The sequence below is a fragment of the Phasianus colchicus genome, chromosome 2, assembly GCF_987193195.1.
Source record: "Phasianus colchicus chromosome 2, bPhaCol1.hap1.1, whole genome shotgun sequence".
NCBI lineage: Eukaryota > Metazoa > Chordata > Aves > Galliformes > Phasianidae > Phasianus > Phasianus colchicus.
In genome coordinates, this window is record NC_143437.1 from 47,872,541 (window position 1) to 47,892,613 (window position 20,073).

At 44.8% G+C, this 20,073-nt stretch overlaps 1 protein-coding gene across 2 annotated transcripts; it reads right to left on the bottom strand.

Moving 5' to 3' along the window:
• Nucleotides 1-1,312: 1,312 nt before the first annotated feature.
• ZC3H12D (zinc finger CCCH-type containing 12D) lies at nucleotides 1,313-14,272 on the bottom strand. 2 transcript variants are annotated; one of them, XM_090135576.1, is made up of 7 exons: nucleotides 14,069-14,272; nucleotides 11,706-11,809; nucleotides 10,729-11,166; nucleotides 6,240-6,379; nucleotides 5,054-5,288; nucleotides 4,112-4,218; nucleotides 1,313-3,644 (listed from the first exon to the last, which is right to left on the bottom strand). In XM_090135576.1, the coding sequence occupies exons 3-7, from the start codon at nucleotides 11,106-11,108 to the stop codon at nucleotides 2,668-2,670; spliced, it is 1,839 nt and encodes a 612-aa protein (XP_089991702.1). In that variant the 5' UTR covers nucleotides 11,109-11,166; nucleotides 11,706-11,809; nucleotides 14,069-14,272; the 3' UTR covers nucleotides 1,313-2,667. The 2 variants fall into 2 exon arrangements, with proteins under 2 accessions (XP_089991702.1, XP_031467996.2); XM_031612136.2 differs by lacking the exon at nucleotides 11,706-11,809.
• Between the last annotated feature and the right edge of the window lie 5,801 nt (nucleotides 14,273-20,073).

A 20,073-nucleotide genomic window follows, 5' to 3' on the forward strand; every position in this document is an offset into this window, starting at 1 on the left:
GGCCAGAGGAGTGTGCCTATGGCTTCCCAGCTTTTTGGGAAAGGGTGAGCATAAAAAAGGGAAGAGACTTCCCTTCTATGTTGTTGGTTTAGTTTTTTTGTTTGCTTGTTTTGGGTTTTTTTTTTAATAGTCGTCTTAAAACTTTGTAAATCTTCCTTAGGAAAGCAGCCCATCTCCTGGAGGATCACTCCCACTGCTTCAATCCTCTCCTTTTTGTCTCGACAACCAAAAAGCAAAGGACTCAGGGGCTCTCAGCCTCTGGGGATTTATGGATTCATTCTCAACTTGGCAGTGAGAGCTGCCCTCGAATGCATCTCAGCAGAGACACCAAATGGCAACAGCTGTCCATAACGTCTGTGTGAGAGCTACCTATTCCTTCCTGTTAGCAGTTCCTTCCCTTAACTCTCAAGCCAGAAAGCAATCCTACTGTCTTGGAGAGTATAAAAGGCTGCAGAAGAAGGCCCCTCGTCCCAGATGCTTACTCAGTGGTGAAATAATAAAATGGTTTGTGCTTGCCGTGGGCCTTTTGCCAAGGGCAGAGTTTCTCTACAGCACTCAATGACATAACGCTGCTGCTGTGCTGCCCTTGAAACAAAAACTTCATGAGAAAAATCTCTCTGAGCAGATGAGCCAAGAGAAGTCAAGTTCTGTTTAGCACCAAAGTCTGATTTATATTCTCAGACGCTTTCTTAACAGAATGCATATTCTGGGTGTTTTACTGAGAGACTTCACAGTAAATAAGGCAGAAATGAAAGCAAAAAAAAGTTATTAAACATGAGAGAGTTTTGAATGAGGACCAAATTCCTGTGCGTTCTTGAGGAAAAAGGAGAAAAAGCTTACGCACATGTAGTCAGCAAGCCCAGGGCACTATGTAGAGGGCACTGTGCCAACTTTCCTATGTTTTAAATGCTCTCTATATTGAAATACGTAACCTACATTCCAGGCATAAAGCTACTAAATGATGACGTGTATGGCTATAGCCTGTTCCACTGCTTTGTGTGTGTTTTCTGAACGTTGTCTTGCTGTTTGTACGGGGAAGGAGCTTTTCCACTCCATCGGGCACTTTCAGTGTGCAGATGTGCACGGGCACGAGGGGAAACTCTGGTGCAGATGTTGGTCCATCCAGTGAGCCCATCCTTTGGTGGGCACAATATTCACATTTGATCCATGAAAAAACAAAATGCAGAAACTTACAATGACTATAATTAGTGGGAAAGTCAAGAAATATGGAAAAGGCTGTCATTTTTTGTGGTCACACTTCCGCATTCTCTTAGAATGCCTTCTCAGTCAGTCACCACATGACTAAAAGAGATTCAGCTGATTCGGTTTATTTCCTGAAGAATCTTCTCACAAATACAAAAATGCATCATGTGACAGTGACACTAAAGGTAAATTACTTTTGCTTGGTCTCCTTTCCAAACCAAGAGCATTCAGTGCGAGCTAGGTTTAATTATTGCCTGACTGTACTTCTGAGAAGAACCCACTAGAGATTCTCTGATGCATATGAGATTCTGTAAAGGCCACCTGAATGTTGGACCTAATTATCCATCAGTGCTAAAAGGAATAGAATAAAAAAAACAGAACATATTCAGAGCAGAGTGTTCTAGGGGTTCATTTTATAACGTGCTAAATAATTCTTAAGATCTGTCATACTGACATACTTAAACTTTGGTAAAATGCCAAAAAACATTCAGGATCAACCTTAACACTTGAATTTTAACTTAAAAAAAATTCAGTGGAATAACACGAAGATTAATAGCTTTACAGCTTACTGAAAATCAAACGTATCCCAGCAGAATAGAGTTTGAATATTTGTCATCATAAATCTGTATAGTGGCATTATGGGATCACGTTTGGTAATTAAGGGTTAACTCAACGATGTTTTTTCTTGTTTACTAGGACAGAAGCAGTCCAGAGCTACTATTATTATTATTATTATTTTCCTTTGCTATCTGCTATGTTAACTCAAATAAGAACAGCCCTGAGCTTTCAGTCTGCAATAAGACTTACTTATATTACAGAGGGCTTCGCTCACTTTACTTATATTGTGCATGAGCCCTGAGAAACGTACCTGCAGTTGTTTCCAAGTGCTCTGGGATCTTTCTTTGCTACCTCTACTAGTAATCTTGGGGGTTCACAGCACTGGTTCATAAACATTAGTTGGGTCTTTTAAAGGTCTAGGACATGGTTGCTTTGTAATTAAAGCTATCAGGTAATTACACGGGCCCAAAGACATCTTCTAGCAGGAAGTACAGCCCAGTGTTAGGGGAAATATGCCAAATCACTTTTTTTTTTTTTTCTGCTAACTGAGCAGACTAGTCATGATAAGTCTTATGAGGATCCCTTTAATGGACCCATGGAGAATGGCTCCTTGGTGGTATTTAGACGGCAGATTAGAACATTAAAAACATGTGAAGTTCACAAGCTGGCAGCTCAGTTATTAAACCCAAGCCCTCCTACTCACTCCCAAGTGAAGTAGACAAGATCCTACTGCTGTGAACCACAGCAACTGCTTTGACTCAATGCCCCATGCATCATAACTGGTTGATGCTCAGATTTATGCTACTTGAACAGCTGTAACTGAACTCATAAAGCCCTTTGATAACACTCAGATAAACCTGAGAATAGCAGCTCTGCACTTGGTGGGAAAGGTTTAACCTGGAGGCGTCACAAGTTTCTATGTCTTTGAATCAGTAATGTCAAGCTAGCGATATCCTTGATCTCAGGGTACAGTGCCATGACTCGATTCACTTCAGCACAGGGGAAAATAGCGCACAGCTCCCTGTGGACACTTGTTTGCTGGGCAGGAGGTCTTGCAGCGTGGGGTGGCCAGTAATCACAGTAAGCAGCACTAGGCTGAGCAGAGGCTTTCTGGAAAAAGTCAGGCCTGCTGCTGGCATCCAGCAGAAAGAGGTGGCTGGGGAAACAGCACTGGGGCCGCTCTCTGTACGCTTGCAGTGGCTCAGCCAGAGGCATCACAGAGGATGGAGGGAGGTGCTGCTGCTGCTGTGCCTCCAGGGCTGGCCCAGGCTGGGCCCCGTCAGACCAGCACTCCTGTGGCCAGCGGTGCTCCAGGTGCCTGCCTGGAGCAGGTGGGATCACTGAGTGCTGGAAGGGGCTCCCTGGTAAGCAGGTGCAGTCCAAGCAGTGGTGGTGGTGCAGCAGGAAGGGGTTGTGCCTCAGGCTACAACAGCTATGAGGGCTGTCAGACACCTCTTTGTCCTGTGAGGTGCAGGCTGGTCTCGTTCCAGAGTACACCTTGTCACTGATGGAGAGTGCTGCCATGTCTCCCACGAGGGATTGGCCTCTGAGGGCTTCTGGTGGTTTCCGGTCCAGTTCCAGGCCAGAGTTAGAGCCGATGGCCCAGGCATCAGCTGGCTGTGTATGGTAGCTGCCTGGGGACCATGCTGCATAGCAAGAGGCCCTCATGCCCCTGCTGGCCTGTGGCATTTCTGTGACAGGGTTGTGAGGCATAGGCTCTCTGCCAGTCTGATATGGAGAGCAGTTGCACATCTTCTCCTCCTTCCCCAGGTTCATGGGCACTTTTGTTCTGGCCCTGAGCTCATCAGCAACTGACAGCTGAGCTTGATGCAGCCTCTCCGGGTGGTAAAACTTGCATTTGTTACCATAAGTGCATTTTTTACCTGAAAGAATAAAAAAATATCAAACAGGATGTCATCCCCCAGGACCATGCAGCCAAGAGCTTCTGGTGAGCACAAACAGCACAGAGAGGAAGCACTGCTTTCCCCCCTACCATTTTTGACCCCACATTTACATGTTGCTGACTGAAATAGCAGGGTGCAGCCACAGAGGAGGGAAATTTCTGCGTAAAGATGTAGGTCTATTTTGGCAGTGTCTGAAGTTCACATGTCTTGTGGTTACAGCGCTCAATGAACCGGGAAATCTGCTGCTGAAAAGGGTAGCTTTCAAACACTGGGCAGATGTTCAAATTACATTAAAGCTGTTTTGGGGTGGGAGCACCACACAGTTCAGCAGCCCTGGCCCCATCCTCTACCACACAAAATGTGAAGAAGGAGCACAGGCAGGACCAGGGCTGTCCCGCTGCTGAGGACTGTGCAGCAAGGCTCAGGGGGGACAGAAAGGAACCCACCGTAGGGGCAAGGCTGCCATGTTGATTCAGGAGGTGCTGGCTTTTTGCTGAGGAAATTATTAAGAGTGGGTCCATGCCGGCCTAGTGGATCATCAGGAGGCATAAACCTGAAAAAGGAGAAGTGGCAGGAGTAGCAGAAGTGCTCTGAGCATTGCCACAGCTTGCTGCACAGGCTTAGAGCAGGGCAGGTGTGTGATGCCCTCACAGCCTGGCCTCTGGAAGCTGCGTTATCCCTCCTGCTCACCAAGCCAACTGTGCTTCACGATCACGTAGCTGTCCTTCTCCTTTTCTAAAAACTTCAACCAACTGGAAAGAGGCTAAGGCTGGTCTTCCAGCACCCCAGTTACCACAGTATCATTTCCTTTTTCCCCCAAAGCAGCAAGAAATACCTCTGTGGGCCCTGCACTCATCAGCTCCCTTTCACACCAAACTCACTTTCCTCTTGTTTTTAGGGGAATGAGGTCTAAAGTCACCGCTTATTTCAGAGCTACAGCTGATCGTGCATCTGGTGCAATGAAGTGGCCCAGCCTTTTCAAGGGGATAGTCAATGGGCCAGAGAGACCAACATCTCCTTTCTCTTCTTCTAAAAGGTCACAATAATAAAAGCACAGGGGAAAGCGCTGTTCTGCCTTGTAGGGGAATTAAAAATTAACTCAGCCACCGTCCCCTCACTGATTTAATTCAGTTACACCACTGCAGAATACGTACTAGGTATTGGGTAAACATCCCAGTTTGGACTGGTAAGAAGGAAAGCTGGTCACTACTGTTGCCATGCAAACAGAGAAGTTCATTGAGGAACGGCATGGGGTTTTAAGACCAAAGCTGAATAAGAAGGAACTATAGAAATGGGATAATTGTGGTGGCCAGAGGTATGCTCATGTCTGAGCTGTCTTGACCCATACACTTCAAGTTACACATTGTTCACCAGCCAAGTTCTCTTACCTATTGCTGACAAAAGAGTACATGAGTAGTCGCTGCTCTATAAACCATTTCCACTCAGGATTTTCATTCTGGAGATCCCGGTAATGATCATTGGAAACAATGACACCATCTTTTTCATAAGCAACCTTCACAATATAGCGATCATCGTAGCAAACTACCCTCTTGCCTTTCACCTTCCGAGACGGGGTATACACAAGGATTGATTGCTTTTCAAGCTCTTCAAGAATATGCTGATCTGGAGAGGTGGTTAGCAGAAATAGAGGGGAAAAAATATGCAAAGAAAGAATCAGTTAATGATGACCTGATCTCCACTATGCTAGAAACTTCAGGCAACTTAAAGTGGCATGATTTTTGGATGTATTGACAACTAGCGATTGTTTGACAATTTAAAAAAAAAATGGTCTTTTATTCTACTGGTCTTTTCATCTACTCATAAAATTGGAGGTACCTTTTTCTGATTTTTAAGTCTTAACCATTAAAGGTCTACACCAGAGGTAGACAAAACCATGTAGTTGCCTTTTTATGGCAGTAGATGCTAGAAAGCTTCTGACCAGTCCTGGCATGAGTGTTACTGCAAGTTGAAATGGGCCAGATAAAATAAATAAATTCATTTCTCCACCTCCGAGGAGGCTCTGACTTCTTGCCATTCCTGCCACACAGAGGGGCAGATCCATTGCCTTCTTACCTGCAGCTGCATTCCATACAACTCAAATCTCACCACCCTCCACAGACTTCAGCCAGCACACTACCTTCTCCTGGCAGAGGAAGCTGCATAGCCCCTGCATCACGTACCAGGCTAAATGATGTCAGTCGTGCAATAGTGAAAACTTTATTCACAAAGATACCCACACTTTTGAAAAAATGTGTGAAACATTACATCTACTCAGAAACAGTGCTGTTTACTGTCTGGCCTTAAATGCTCTGCAGGCTGTAGTGAGCTAACGAAGTTGTTGTTCTTTAATTATGGCAGAAACTAGTGCTTTTGAAACTTCTAAGCACGGTAATAAAGCCCTGTTTGCAGTTTTCATTGCTAGCCTGCATGTGGCAATGAATTTATGACCAATTTAAGCAACAGAGACCTTATACAGTTTGCACCTTACAGGGCAAAACCGTACTGTACACTTCAAACCCCTGCCTGCAATCTGCATCCAATGGCTGCCGAATTATGCCCAGGACGGTGACGTACCTGCAATGGGACTGTCTTGTCGAGGGGGCTCCTTCCTCCAGAGGGGGACAAAAACCTTGATGTAGGTGTGCCCCCTTTCTCGGAACCAGTCCACAGCTAGGCGGATCCCCCAGCAGGAGAAGACCTCTTTGTTTCCATGGCTATGAAAGAAATAAGAAGAGGAAGCTGAGACAAAGTTTTCGGGAAGCATATAGAGGTCTCTAACTGAATCATAATGGAAAGGCAGAACATAGCACTTGTGTGCCATTTATCACTTTCCAAGAAAACAACGCTCCATTCCTGAGCAAGGTGCTCTGGTTGAATAGATTCAAATACCTCCTCCGGCAGAACCAGGCACCTGTTGTTTGAAGAAGTTTGGATACCTGAAGTCAGAAGTATTCTGCCTCCAATTTCCATGATCTGCCTGCTACCCAAGCGTGCTGTTTCCATCTATATCTAATTGGACACAGATCCTAAAGTGCCAGCAAAACCCTAGGCTGTGTCAGATCCTTTGCCTTCTGATAACGATTTGAGGATGGAGAGTTTCTTCCAGTACATGCAGAAACCCATGAGGCTCTCCTGTATGAAATAAAATGTGGGGATTTTCTTCTGTGCTAACAGTGACGTGGATTTTCATGTCTGAAAAGACTGTTAGTGCAATTGCAGGTCAGTTTGGTGCTGACCTCTTCTGGATGTAGCAGTCAAATTAAAGGGGAAAAAAGACTGCAAGAGTAAGGAAGGGAATTATGGAGAATCTAACCCAGGTCCCCAGAAAAGGGACAAGACCTCTGTGGAGAGAGCCACAGATGCTCCAGGCTCATCGTTGTCTTGCCCAGGTTGCTGGATTTTGTCTTTGCTGCACAGAGAGATAGGAAAACCCCAAGATGTGCACTGCAGCAGATGCATGCAAGGTGGATTCTGGATAATTATCAGTATTTAGAACAAAACACAGAAAACATCCCCAAAGGAAACAATCAGAGTCAACCTCCTTTCTAAGTTTCTTTTCTCCGTTGAAAATTCTTACTGCTAGCCCTCCTCTTCTCTAAAATTTGACTAGAGCACAGCACATATACAAAGGAAGGTAGTTTGTTAATTGCCTCTGCACAAGGAAAAAAACTCCTCACACAGATCCTGAACAGATGATAAACACCCTCACAGTGACTGCAGAAACCTCATCCTTGTACTTTGAGGTTGGGTAATTTCACCACAACTTTACTCACATTCCACAGAACAGGGATGTAAATGTCTCTCTCAGTTACTACACCTACTTGCAGTGACTGACAAGCTGAGGAAAATGCTGCAGTCCTAAATATCCCTGACCCCAAGAAATTCATGTCCAGATTATGTTTATATTGATCATAAAACCAAAAAGGCGCAGTTTACACCTAATAAAATTTGTAGAGCTGAAATGTTGACTACAAATGAAAACTAGTATAATTTGCTAGGCCATTCTTTAATGTTGGCTCTCAAATCAAGTTCACTACAACAAACACTTTCTTTGACAATGACTATTAATCTATACGTATACAGCCCTGACAGCCTTAGGAAAGTACTTCTGTATATATACGCCCAGTGTGAGAAGTAAGACACTCACTTCAAGCACAAACAATTTGATCAAAAGGACAGACAGAACAAGCAATAGGCACCTGGCATTGATACTCGGTGTTATCACTGAATCTATCTGGCATATCACTACAGCCAAAGTTGGGGAATGCATAGCCACAGTAGTAGATATACACATGTTGCACTGCCATGTCAAGCGTCATTGAACACCAACACCTGCTATGCAATACCACAGGGTCTTTAAAATGTCTCATGTCCTGTATATTGAATTAATCTTGACCAACAGAACTTTTTAAAGCCACCCCATGCCCATGGACCTTAACTGATCTGTCACAATTCTGTATCTGCTCTCTCCTTCCTGCCAGCAGTGCAGTGCATCATTTGGTTACAGGTAACCAGAACCCAACAGAATCCTCTGACCAGTGCACAGAGAAAAGGCAACCGTTCCACCAATTACTCCACAATTAGCAGGAAGTGGTTCCTCTTTCAGTTGTGCAATTCCAAACTCTTTGAAATGAACTTTAGTTAAAACAGCTCCTTCAAGAGCATTTATTCATGAACAGAAATGCTTTACAGGACACTGGCCTAAGAGGACACTTGGGCTATATCCAAATTTTGTTAAAATAAGTAATTACATTATTTCTTCCTCTATCTGTAGTTGTATTGTTCCACCTTCATAGATGTCTTAGGCTTGTTGGCTAGGAAACATCAAGTTCCAACACTAATTCCCTATGATAATCGCATATTGCCAAAGTAAGGAAACTTACTTTTGGAGGGTGGTGGCCCTGCCTTTGGCAGGGGGTTTGAGCTTCATGATCATTGAAGTCCCTTCCAACCCAAGCCATTCTGTGATTCTTAAGAACACAAAGCAGGGCTCAGCTGGCCCAGGAAAAGGCCTCTGTATATGTCACAGCTTAAAAACTGGATGTAAAAGTGCAAGCTCTAGAGTAGATAGTCCCTTCAGTGTTACAGGGTTACACTTGTTCCTCTTTCACAGTACCAAAACTTGATTGATTTCCCCCACTGGCCTAGCTAAACCATTGTGTGTACCTCCCATAGGCTGGCAGATGGCTAAGTTTCTAATTACATCTAATGGAAATGCAAAGCATACTGAGGTGTCTTGTTAGTGAAACTGGCTGAAGGCAAGGGTATTTGCCATTCAGTCTTGTTGGATGAACTTGGGGTGTATACATCTTTTTCAAAACCTTGCACTATGCAATAAGCCATCGATGCTAACTGTGAAGTGTTCCAGAACACCAGTCCCAAGACAGAAATACAAATGCTTGAAATGTTTTTACCCCACACAAGTGTCTCTCTAAGCTTCAAAATTTTGACAGTTCTACCCCTAAATTGTTGCTTCTCCTAAACTTTTTTTTTTTTTCCAGCAATAAAACCCAACAAACAACTCTATTCCCTGATTATGCTGCAAAGAGCCCTTTTCCACCTCACAGAAATAAATCAGAAAAATTAAAATGAGGATTCCATCCCATTATCCAGAGGGCAAATGTCAGCCAATACCACTTAGGCTACACATCCTGGACAGAAAAGCAGCTCCTTCCAGGCTGCATTGGGTCTATATACCCTGACAGGATCACTAGTCATTGTGCCAAACACTCCTTAACTTACCAAGGCAGATGGGGATGTCTGAGTGGAGCTATAAAACGTTTGCCTTTCTGAAGCTGGAAACTGCTTCACATTCCTCTAATTCTGTTTAGGTGAAAACAAGGAATCCACAGCAAAACACTACCGTTCAAGAATCTACATGAATCTCAAGAACCTCTGTATGCAAGGCATACAGAGAAGTAGAAGAACAACCTGAGGATGGCTTAGGGTGGAAGTGCAGGAGACTCTAGCAGCCAGCTACCCAACTGATGCCTTGGCTAAGGCTAAAGAGCTCTGCTCTGTTGTGTATTTCTCACTAGCTGTGAGCTTCCCTGAGGATCTCCTTGCTTTTGGGTGGAATTTCTTCCTTCTTCCAGAAGATGGCACAACTTGCTTAGTCTCCAAGATCATCTGCTCTGGATGCACTACTCTCTTTCGCCCTCTAACCAGAGGGGATGTAGTCTTACCTCACCTCACACCAAGAGAGGAAACCCTTTTCCACTCTATTCCAAAGTGCAAGGATGGGCCTGGCCCTGCATAAGAACGCAGGAGTCATAGAGAGAAATGGTAGATACAAAGGGCATCCTGCACTCTGGCGAGGCCTCTGACAGTTCTCATTGCTCAGAGGAATGGAGGCCAAGCTGCTGCTGCTGTTCTTGGATTTCTCACCCACATGAGAATGCCAGGCTGTACATCACAGAGTGCTTTTACAATGTCAGGACACTACTTAGGAGGTATAATTGGCCAAGATGAGTTGCTATAACGTTTCCCAGAAACAGAATTAATAAATAAAGAAATGAGAACATTTAAGATAAAAGCCAACAACCAATTTTCCTGATGTTTATATAAGATAAACTAAAAAAAAAAAAAAACAACACCAACATGCAAGCCAAGAACCTCGGTGGAATTTAGTTGCAAGTCAAGACAATACAGCTGTGATTTTGTTAGGAACCACAGCCACCCGTCTTTATTTTCCCTCTCCTTCTTATGTCAGCGGGGCTTTCCTGATCACTTGGGATCCCTAGGTAACTGCGTGAAAAGGCAGGGAGACATCAGTGGTGAGCACAAGAGAAAGGGCTGCTGAATCATCCCACCGTAAACAGTGCACATTAGCTGCTGTGAGCTTGTAAAAGGTCAAATGCAGAGCAAGGCAGTGACTGTATTTGGCGTGTGTATTTATGGGCATAGACACAAAAGGTCCCCAGCCAAATAACAGGAATCGGCAGTGATTCATCTACCATACATCAAATAGACATCTCACCTGGAGAAAAACCCACTTCAACCCATCATCTTTAAAATTCAAAAACTACTGAGAAAGAGAGATGTCTTAAAAAGCAAAGCTTACCTCATTGCTACATTGCTGCCGTCAATCACAATGGCTCTCAAGTGACTGGAGGAATCACCTTCCTCTTCTCCGAGCCACTTCGGCACTGGTGAGGTGCCGCTCGACCCACGGGCGACAAGTTTTAGTGGGGGAGGCTGAGCCTGGCTCTCCAGAGCTTGAGGTTTTCTCCCCATCCGAATCAGCTCTTTGAGCACGTCATCCTCCAGGGCCTCCTGGCCCAGGTTCTCCAGCACTTTGCAAATGTCCTGCTTACCATAACCTAGCTTGCAGAAAAAGTCCAGCTTGCTCTGGTGAACTTCTCTCCCTGTTGAAACTCCTTCGGAGCCTGGCGGTACCGGCTTGCTGGAAAATGAACCGGTTAGGGCCATCCTAGCAGGCATCTGCCTTCCTTCCTAATGCGGTGCTTCTGTCTTCCTGTCCTTGTCCAGCAGACATCAGCTTTAGGTGGGGGAAAGATTAGAAATAACAAAATGCAAGTGTTAAGGCAGAATGTGCAAGCTCAGTTAGTCGCCTCGTGCACTATCCCAGTCTTCTCTCAACAATCAAGTGTTTTCCTGATCCTCTCTTATTTCTAAAAGCAGTCAATTGGTCCAGGCGATGTTTGTCATTCTCCAGGCGTTATGTCAGACAGGTGTCATCCTACCTCACGAGCTATGCAAGCCTGTCTTTACCCAGGTTCACTGTATGCGTAAGTTTGTTCTTTGGACTTATCTCACAGGAAATGATATAAAAGGCGTTGTAACCGGGGATTTTCAATTTGCTCAGTGTGGTTAATGAGGCGCAGATGATTATCTGTTGAATGCTGTTGGATGATCTCAGATGCCATAGCAACTTAACATGTACGACGAATCTCACCAAGTGATTTAGGGAAATGTTATTTAGCTGTGAACTCTGAACTCTTCTTAATAGAACTGCGCTTCCTAGTACGTGCCTGTGTGTGTACGTACAGACATATCTTATGAAATTCTACCACTCACCTGTTCCAGTGATGCCTGAGTTAATATTTTCCTGTTGTTTTTGTATTCGGAGAAGCAGCTTGTTTTTTGAAGGCCGTCATGGGTAGTGGTTGGAAGCAAACAATCTGAAAATCGGTTTCAGTTTCACTTAGATTCATTGTTAAAAGACACCTGTAACTCAGAAATGACTGTGCTGAAGCAGCAGGATGCTACCTCAAGCTTCTCTATAACATGACTATTCACATTTCTGGTCTACTAGTAACTGACCACGATGGGCAGTGTAAGCTTCAGAACTGCTTCACTGTACCAAGCACGACAGCAGAAGGACGTATGTGGTGACTACTCAACAATAAAGCCACATTTTTTCAGGCATGCTTGCACAGACACTTATCTCACTAGATCTCTGCAGTTATTGATACCACCAGTATCAGAGCTATGGCTGCATCACCTACTCATGTGTAAGAAACAAGTCTGGCTGTCTTCCCTTCCCTGTAGATCTTACATCACTCTCACTGATGGGAGACCAAGTGCAGGTCACTCCTGAGTACAATGCAAACTGCTCAGGGAAGATGCTGCAAACTCTGGAGCTCTGCTAGAATGACGCATTCGGACCTAAATCTCAATGCTTCTTTGCCTATAAGACTTGAGATCTTATAAAAAAGACACCTTGCACACAGCTCCCTGGGAAGAAGAGGACTGTGGGACCACTGCAGCCCAATCATTGGCAGGTCACTTCATGGTGGCTTGGACAGTGTGTTTTTCTCAAGAGGAAATCTGGAACTCTAGTAAAAGTTATGAACAGCATCAGTTTATTTTAGTAGCCCTCAGTGTTATTTTATTGACCTGCATTTTTCCACGTGTCCTGATGTGTGCTGTTTGTCTCAGGGTGATTACCCACACTAGCACCCTGTTGCATTGTGTTTGTCCTCAGCTCCATTGAAAGCAGGCTCAGCCTTGCCAGGAGGGTTCCCAGCTGTGGGGTACAGAGGCCACATCTGTTGGCAGCAGCACTGCTGAACGAAGGCTGCTTTTTGGCAGAGCTGCTGGCCAGGTCTGTTTTTCTGCAAAGTCATCCACTGGATCTCTGCTATTGTTTGGCCAGACGTTAGCAATGGGTAATGCAGCAACTGCAGGGCTTTTACCACAGAAAGAGCACATGTAGAACTCTGAGATGGAAGGCATGCTCACAGATAGCACTGAGGTGACTCTTAAAAGGAAGAGTGATCACAGAATCAAAGAACATCCCAAGTTAGAATGGACCCACAGGGATCATTGAGTCCAACCTCTGGCTCCACACAACATCACCCAAAATCAAACCCTATGTCTGAGAGCGTTGTCCAGATGTTCTGTGAACTCCAGCACTGGTGGCTGTGCCCCCTGCCCTGGGCAGCCTGTTCCATGCCCACCACCCTCTGGTGCAGAACCATTCCCTAACCCCCAGCTGCCCTCCCCTGACACAGCTCCATGCTGTTCCCTGTCGCTGTCACAGAGAGCAGAGCTCAGCGCTGCCCCTCCGCTCCCCTCACAAAGAGCTGCAGCCGCCATGAGGGCTCCCTCAGCTCCTCTGCTCTGGGCTGACCCAACCCAGGGAATAAGTCACCGGTTGATACTTTGATGAACAATCAGCAGCATACCCAAGTCCAACAGGTCAGCTGGTTGCTACAATCAGTGCGAAAACACAACAAAAGAAGCAGTGCACCACAGAGTCCACCTTCTGCTATCAGACACAAGCAGGTTGTAAAATCCAACTTATAAACTTTACAACCTTCATATGCAAACTACTTGGATTTCCTCGTGCCGCTTCCCTTGCCCTCACAGACACACTGGGCAGCCGCTCTGGCTTTGCAGCACTCCACCAGCACTCAGCCTTCAGCCCCTGGACTGATCTTTCCCCCAGGCAAATGTGCCCAGCCTACAAAGCCATGGTATTGTGGCCCCCTTCTGTGCACCCACACAACTATAAGGAACAGCTTCAGTGTCACTTCTAAATGCTTTAATAATCTTCATGTTTTAGCTAGAAATAAGGAAAGTAAAATGCATTTGGCCACACATGCACAGCAACAACTTCACAGTGTGGCAGCATTCCCCCTGCCCAGTCTTGGCCTCCCCTTCCTCCCCCGTTCCTGAGAACCACCCCACAATTCATTCAACCTGCACCAGGCAGCACTCCTGGGCCCTTCCAGGAGCTTTTTCTTCTCAGAAAGAATATAGGCTGCTGCACTTTCAAATAAATCAGGGTGTTTTAGATTCCCAAATGGGGGATGCACATAAACCCCAACAAGAAGACCAGATGACTACAGAGCGATCTGCGTCTTTCCTCCCCCATGCTTTGTGACATTCCCCAAAAGCCATGCCCACCAGCAGCCCCACTCATCCCATGTTACCTGTCCAATCCCCATGGTGCCATCACTGTGGGCAGCTGGGTGCTGCTCAGGGCAGCCACAAGGAAGCTGCCTGGTATGGAGAGCCTTAAGGCAGGGCTGGAGTCAGCAGAGAGCAAACAAGTGCTGTGAGCAGGTTAGAGCTCATTCTAAAGGAAGGGTTTACTTCCTCATTTGGCTCGCTGGTCTTTCATTTAACTGTACAGGTTGATAAACTTTCACTTCATTTTTCAAAAGGGAAAAAAAAAAAAAAAGGGTTCCCAATACATCTCTGAGTCATGGCAAAGATGAGTCAAACGCTTGTGGGCAGGGATCCACAGCAGCCAGCAGTCAGAGTTGGGTACAGGAATTCAGCGATGAATGGACAACTTCCTACCAGGAACACTTCACCAAGTTATTCTTTCCCCCTTGCATCCGCAAACCCCTGACTTTCAGGGACATTAAAAAAAAAAAAAAAGGTACTTAAAATTTAAAAAGCACAGAACGAAGGGCAGCACGCAACCTACCTACATGCAGCACAGATCTCTCTGGGACTTGGGTGGCACTTACTGAGCAGGTCAACCACATGGGAAACAGTTCCTAAGGTCACAACTACACCAACTTGCCAGCTTTCTGCTACCAAGAATACCCATAATACAGCAGAACATCCAGAGCCTGAGACCCTACATCCCCAGGAAGGAGCCAGGTAGAGCATCAAGGGCATCCTCACAAGAGCACCCCTACAAAGTGCTACTAGAGAGGAACAAGAAAGCTGCCAAGCTGCTTACAACCAAGGAATGCAATAGAGTAGAGCATGAGATATCACAGAGTATCATTTTAATTCCCACTTCTCAGCAAAACACTCTGCTAATATGGGAACAAGGCTGTGGAGAGCATCCATAGAACAGCAACAAATCCGGTGAGGAGACTGGAGCACAAGTCTTATGAGGAGCAGCTGGGGGAGTTGGGATTGTTCAGACCTTGTTGCTCTCTGCAACTACCTGAAAGGAGGTTGTGGCAAGGTGGGGGTTGGCCTATTCTCCCAAGTAATAGTGATAGAATGAGAGGGAATGGCTTTAAGTTGCACCAGAGGAGGTTCAGGTTGGACTTCAGAAAAATATCTTCTCCAAAAGAGCAGTCAGGTGCTGGAACAGGCTGCCCAGGGAGGTGGTAGAGTCACCGTCCCTGGAGGTGTTCAAGAACCGTGTGAATGGGGCACTGAGGGTCACAACTAGTGGGCATGGTAGGGATGGGGTTAGTGGTTGGACTGGGTGATCTTAGTGGTCTTTTCTAAACTTAATGAGTCCATAATTCTAAAGCTGAGCTTAAAAAAAGCAATTAGAAGGAAGTCAGATAAAAGAATCTTACATTCATCCTATAGTCCTTTGTAACAAAATGACTAAAGTTAATGAACAAGATATGAGTATGAGACTTGAACATTATTCAAATTGCAGCCATCCAGGAGGACCCTTACCTTCCTTGCCAAAGCTGGGAAGAACACACCGAGGCAATTGCTGGTGTGAGGCAGCAGATCACACAAAGCAGATGATTGTACAGAACTTTAAAATGGTCTCAAACCCTTTTGTTCACCAGCACAGATAAGCATTTGCCAGCCCAGGGCCGTGGTTTCATAGACATTTCCTCTTTCTGCTGCTTCCTTGTGCTGACAAGCACACCGAGTAACTCCCAGTGCAATTTGTTGTTTCTCCATGGTGTTGTGGTAATTAAGGAAATGGATACAGTGGGCAAGGTCTTCTCGGGGAAGAATCCAAACTCATGGATGTTCCTATGCTGAGCTGAAGTTTGAGAGCTTGCTGCATCGTGAAACAACTGGATTGCGACTGGAAAGGATTATACCAACCTCCAAGCAGAACAGCCTTCCTGCAGCAGCTCCTGGAGACCAGGTCTGCCATCTCAGTAGGATGCAGCCCCACCTTCCTGATGGCAATAGATAAGATGTCGTGCCGAGTACAGAAAAACATTCTCTTGAACCTGTAGTGGGGAACGCCACAGGTGCTCTGTCTACACACACCAATGAGTTATTTGCTTTGTTAAAGGAAACATTCATTTGTTGCATCAGAAACACAGAAAAGCATTATTACCACCTTCCTCATGTGGAAAAGTTCACCTGCTGGGAAAATCAAACAAACGTATGTGAGAATTCTCCAGTCCCTGACCAGAGCCAGGATAAAGCGTGCAGTTAAATACGATCCTATGGGCAGGAGTACCACAATCAGCCTGGGGCAGGGACTTCTCCCTGCTGCTTCACTCCATGCTACCACAACCATGGTTCTTGGTCAACCCTCACCAAGAAGAACTCATTGTTACACAGTACAAGGTGTGCTCTCAATTTTAAATCAGGGTTTTATGCACTACTAGGCAAAGTCTAGACATTTTTCTGCCAATGAAATTCTCTCACTGCTGGAGACCCTGGGAATTTTGACTTGTTGGAAACAGGTGTTTGCCCCCAAAATTTACACCACTCACTCAACAGATCCTGTTGCAGTTCTGCATGAAGCTGTTGACAGGCAACCCAGTGCTCAGGCTGGTAAACAACCACTGTCTTTAGGAGAGAGATTTTTATATGCTTTCCAAACCTTCCCCTCAACAGAATAGGCAGCAGTGGCAAGGTCTGCACCTGACCACAGAGCAGAGACATTTATTCAAACAGTACAGCCGATGGACAGCTTCTTTTACTTCTTGGAAAATTACAATCCCATCTTAAGATCTGACACAGCAGGAACCCGACTTGTTTTTGCCATCTAAAATAACTATTTTTTGTCTCCCTTTTATATAAAAAAAATCCTGCTATTAGTCAAGTGTTTTCCACTGAGCTTATATAAAAAGTACCTTTTAAAACCAGAAACCCCCAAACAAGTTTCAAGTTCAAGCCTACCACTCTTTAGCTTAAGATTTCAATTTCAGAAAGCTCCTGGAACAGTCTTTCTGTTCTAGTGATTTAGCAAATGCTTGGTAGACCTAAACCCTCATACGGCTCACTGAAGGCTTTTAACATCCACACCACCTTGAACAAGGCCATTGACTCGATGACTGACAAAAAGCATATCTTCACAGCAGCCAGACACAAAGCGACACAGAAATACTAACCTGTAGCATAAACTTACATAACACATACGTAAACTTCACAATTTTTATATTTTGTATCGTGTTCCTATGTATGTAACAGGCGATTGACATTATGCACCTATCTAGTAAGCCTACAAGCCAAAACCATAATGCTCTCGTCAGTAATACCTGCGTTTTATATGCACATTCACACTACAGGAGAATGAGGTGAACAAAAGCAAGACCAACAAATTCATAAATACTTACAAGATTCTTGAAGATCCTGAATATAACTTTTTAATGATGCAATTAAATATGCTTGTTCAAACAACTAAGTTCTTTAGGTTTGCTTGGACAAGAGCAAAGCAGGCCAGGTTTACACCTGCAGAGGTTCTCAGTAGCCCCAAGCACGTGGCATGCTATTCCAACCACAGACAGGGCTGTGCAGAACAACAACTGCAGCACTGCACTGCATCCCAGAGGAAGGTGACACACTGTCAATGTGACAAAATGGGATTCGGGTAAGAAAGCTGATGTGTTGTCAGCTCCCTCCCCTCCACAAATCTCAAGCCAAGCTTATGCTCACTGAGTTTCACGAACACATCAGTGAGCTTTGGAAAAAGAACAGGAAGTCACCAGCAAGAAGTCCGCCAGACAGCAGACAGAGCACACAGGCAGAGCAGAACAAATGCAGAGATGTCATGAAAGGCTTAGGGAAGACGCCAGGTACATTTTTAAAAAATCTATGGCATTTTGAAAAGCAGAGATTTTTGAATGTGCTTATCTTCTTTTTTTTTTTTTTTTTTTTTTTTAAGCTTTGTTTCTGAAGACTCCTTGGTCACCAACGCAGAAGTAACCATTTATTTCCATACACTATTTGTATAAACTTCTAGATCTTAAGCTTTTGCCTGTTGGTAGAGAAGAAGCCATTCGTGCTGCTGAGAAGAGAGCACATTTTCCAGGAATTGGGTATTTGTTTTCATACCGTAAGATGCTCCTACACCCCACAGGTGTGTGGGGGGTCTACTGAGGCATATGAAGGGCGGCCAAAACTCTTCATGCCATTGAGTCGTATTTATCACCTTTTCTGTGAAGGGATTCTTGGGGTTCCAGCAAGAATCCAGCTTTTTCCTCAGAGTGGAACCTTTCTTTACTATGACTGTCAGTTCCGCAAAACAGCAAGAACCTAACTGTTCAGCGCCTCCACTTCCCTGTCAACCTAGGTCAATGTTTTCTATGTTAATAATGTGCCACCAAAAAAGAAGAACAGAGGACAACATGCCAGCACAAACGTCATTTCTTTAACAAAGCAGGAAGAACATATGAAAATCTACTGCCTCAGCAGCACTACTCCAAATGCATCACGTCTTGGTCTTGTGGGGTTCTATGGAAACCTTCTTTTGAAGGCAGAAGTCTTGATGAGAACAGTGTGCAGCACTCAGCCCCAGACCCCGAGACGGTCCCAAGAGCAGGCTTCCATGCAAGCCCCCAGTAACTTAGACACAGTTATGAAAAATGAATTTCTAGTTCCTTGCTCCAGAAGTTAGAAAGGAGAGAATTAGCAAAGGCAGCCTCTTAAGCCAAATACACTTAATCTTTACAAACCAAAGGGTACGCAGTTGTTTCTGTACACAATACCCTTCAGTATCCTTGTCAGTTTGGTCTGAATGCTGTAGGCATCTGGCCTAGCCAGCTTAGTCAGAATCTTCTGCCATGGAGTAAATTTCTTTTGTTCCTTCAGCAGCAGCCTTCCCATTGGAGTTTGTTGGTTCAAAATCTACTTTCTGCACACAGTGCATTCAAATGCACTCACCAAGCAGAGTAGAACTGCTCCTGGCCTCCAGGGCAGACCAGCATGTTGTGATTTTTCATGTCCACCAAGTATTTTAGGGTTTGGTTTTGTACTTCAAATCAAGTTCCAATGAGAGGTACCCACCTACAAAAACTTATTACACACCTACTACAGAATCAGACACTACAGCAAAACCACAACCACAAAAGTTAAATTTATTCACCAGACCAGACTCCTCCGAGTCACCACACATTTCATGGAGGAAGAAATGATGAATGCTGCAACCTTAGCTGCTCTTTCCCTCTTATCAGCACAAGATCTTTCTCTTACATTTCTTAAAATGTAAGCAAACTGAATAATACTGCTTAAATATCCAGATCTTGTATATCAGAGTAAACTGGACATTTAAAAGCCTGCTGACTTTCAGTAAGACCCAGACTCTGATAACATTACCTGCATTCCTTTGTAGTTGAAGATTTATTAACTGATCCACTTCTGCCACCAGATCTGAAAATTAATCCCATTTTGGCTTTGGCAAGTGCAGTGCAAGTTACAAATTCTGCCTTCCTGGAGATGATCACTTTCTTCTTTCTTATCCCCTCAGCATAACTTGCCTGACATCACAACAGGTGGATGCCCTGACATGACTGAGCTCAAGATCCTCAACACTGCAGCTGTGCCAAGTAACAAGTGAACCTTTACATTTTGAGAAGCATCTTCCAATAATGCCACACAGCCAAGGAAGGGATCTATGTAACAACTGAGCAAGTGCAAATGATTTAGTACAGCGCAGCACTTCCAATACCCTTGTAAGCAGCAGTGCAGCACTTCAATGCCTTTAAGCACTGCTGCACAGTTCTCAGCAAGTGAGAGCTGTCAGGACTAAGGCAACCTGTAACTCTTAATTTTAAAAGAAGGAAACAGAACTCTGAGCACTCGCGCAAATGGTATCAGATCACTTTTTAGACGAAGCGTGCACATAACAGTTTTGATTCCCAGGTCCTCTATCATACTCCTTTACCAAGCATCTGAGAGTGCTGAAAAACAAGTACATTCTCCTTGCAGAAAGGAAGCATGTCCTCCAATCCCTTCAGTAGGCAACTCACACGATAGCACGTGTTTACATTTCCAAAAAGCTTTAGACAACATTCCTTATTGGAGACTCAAATCA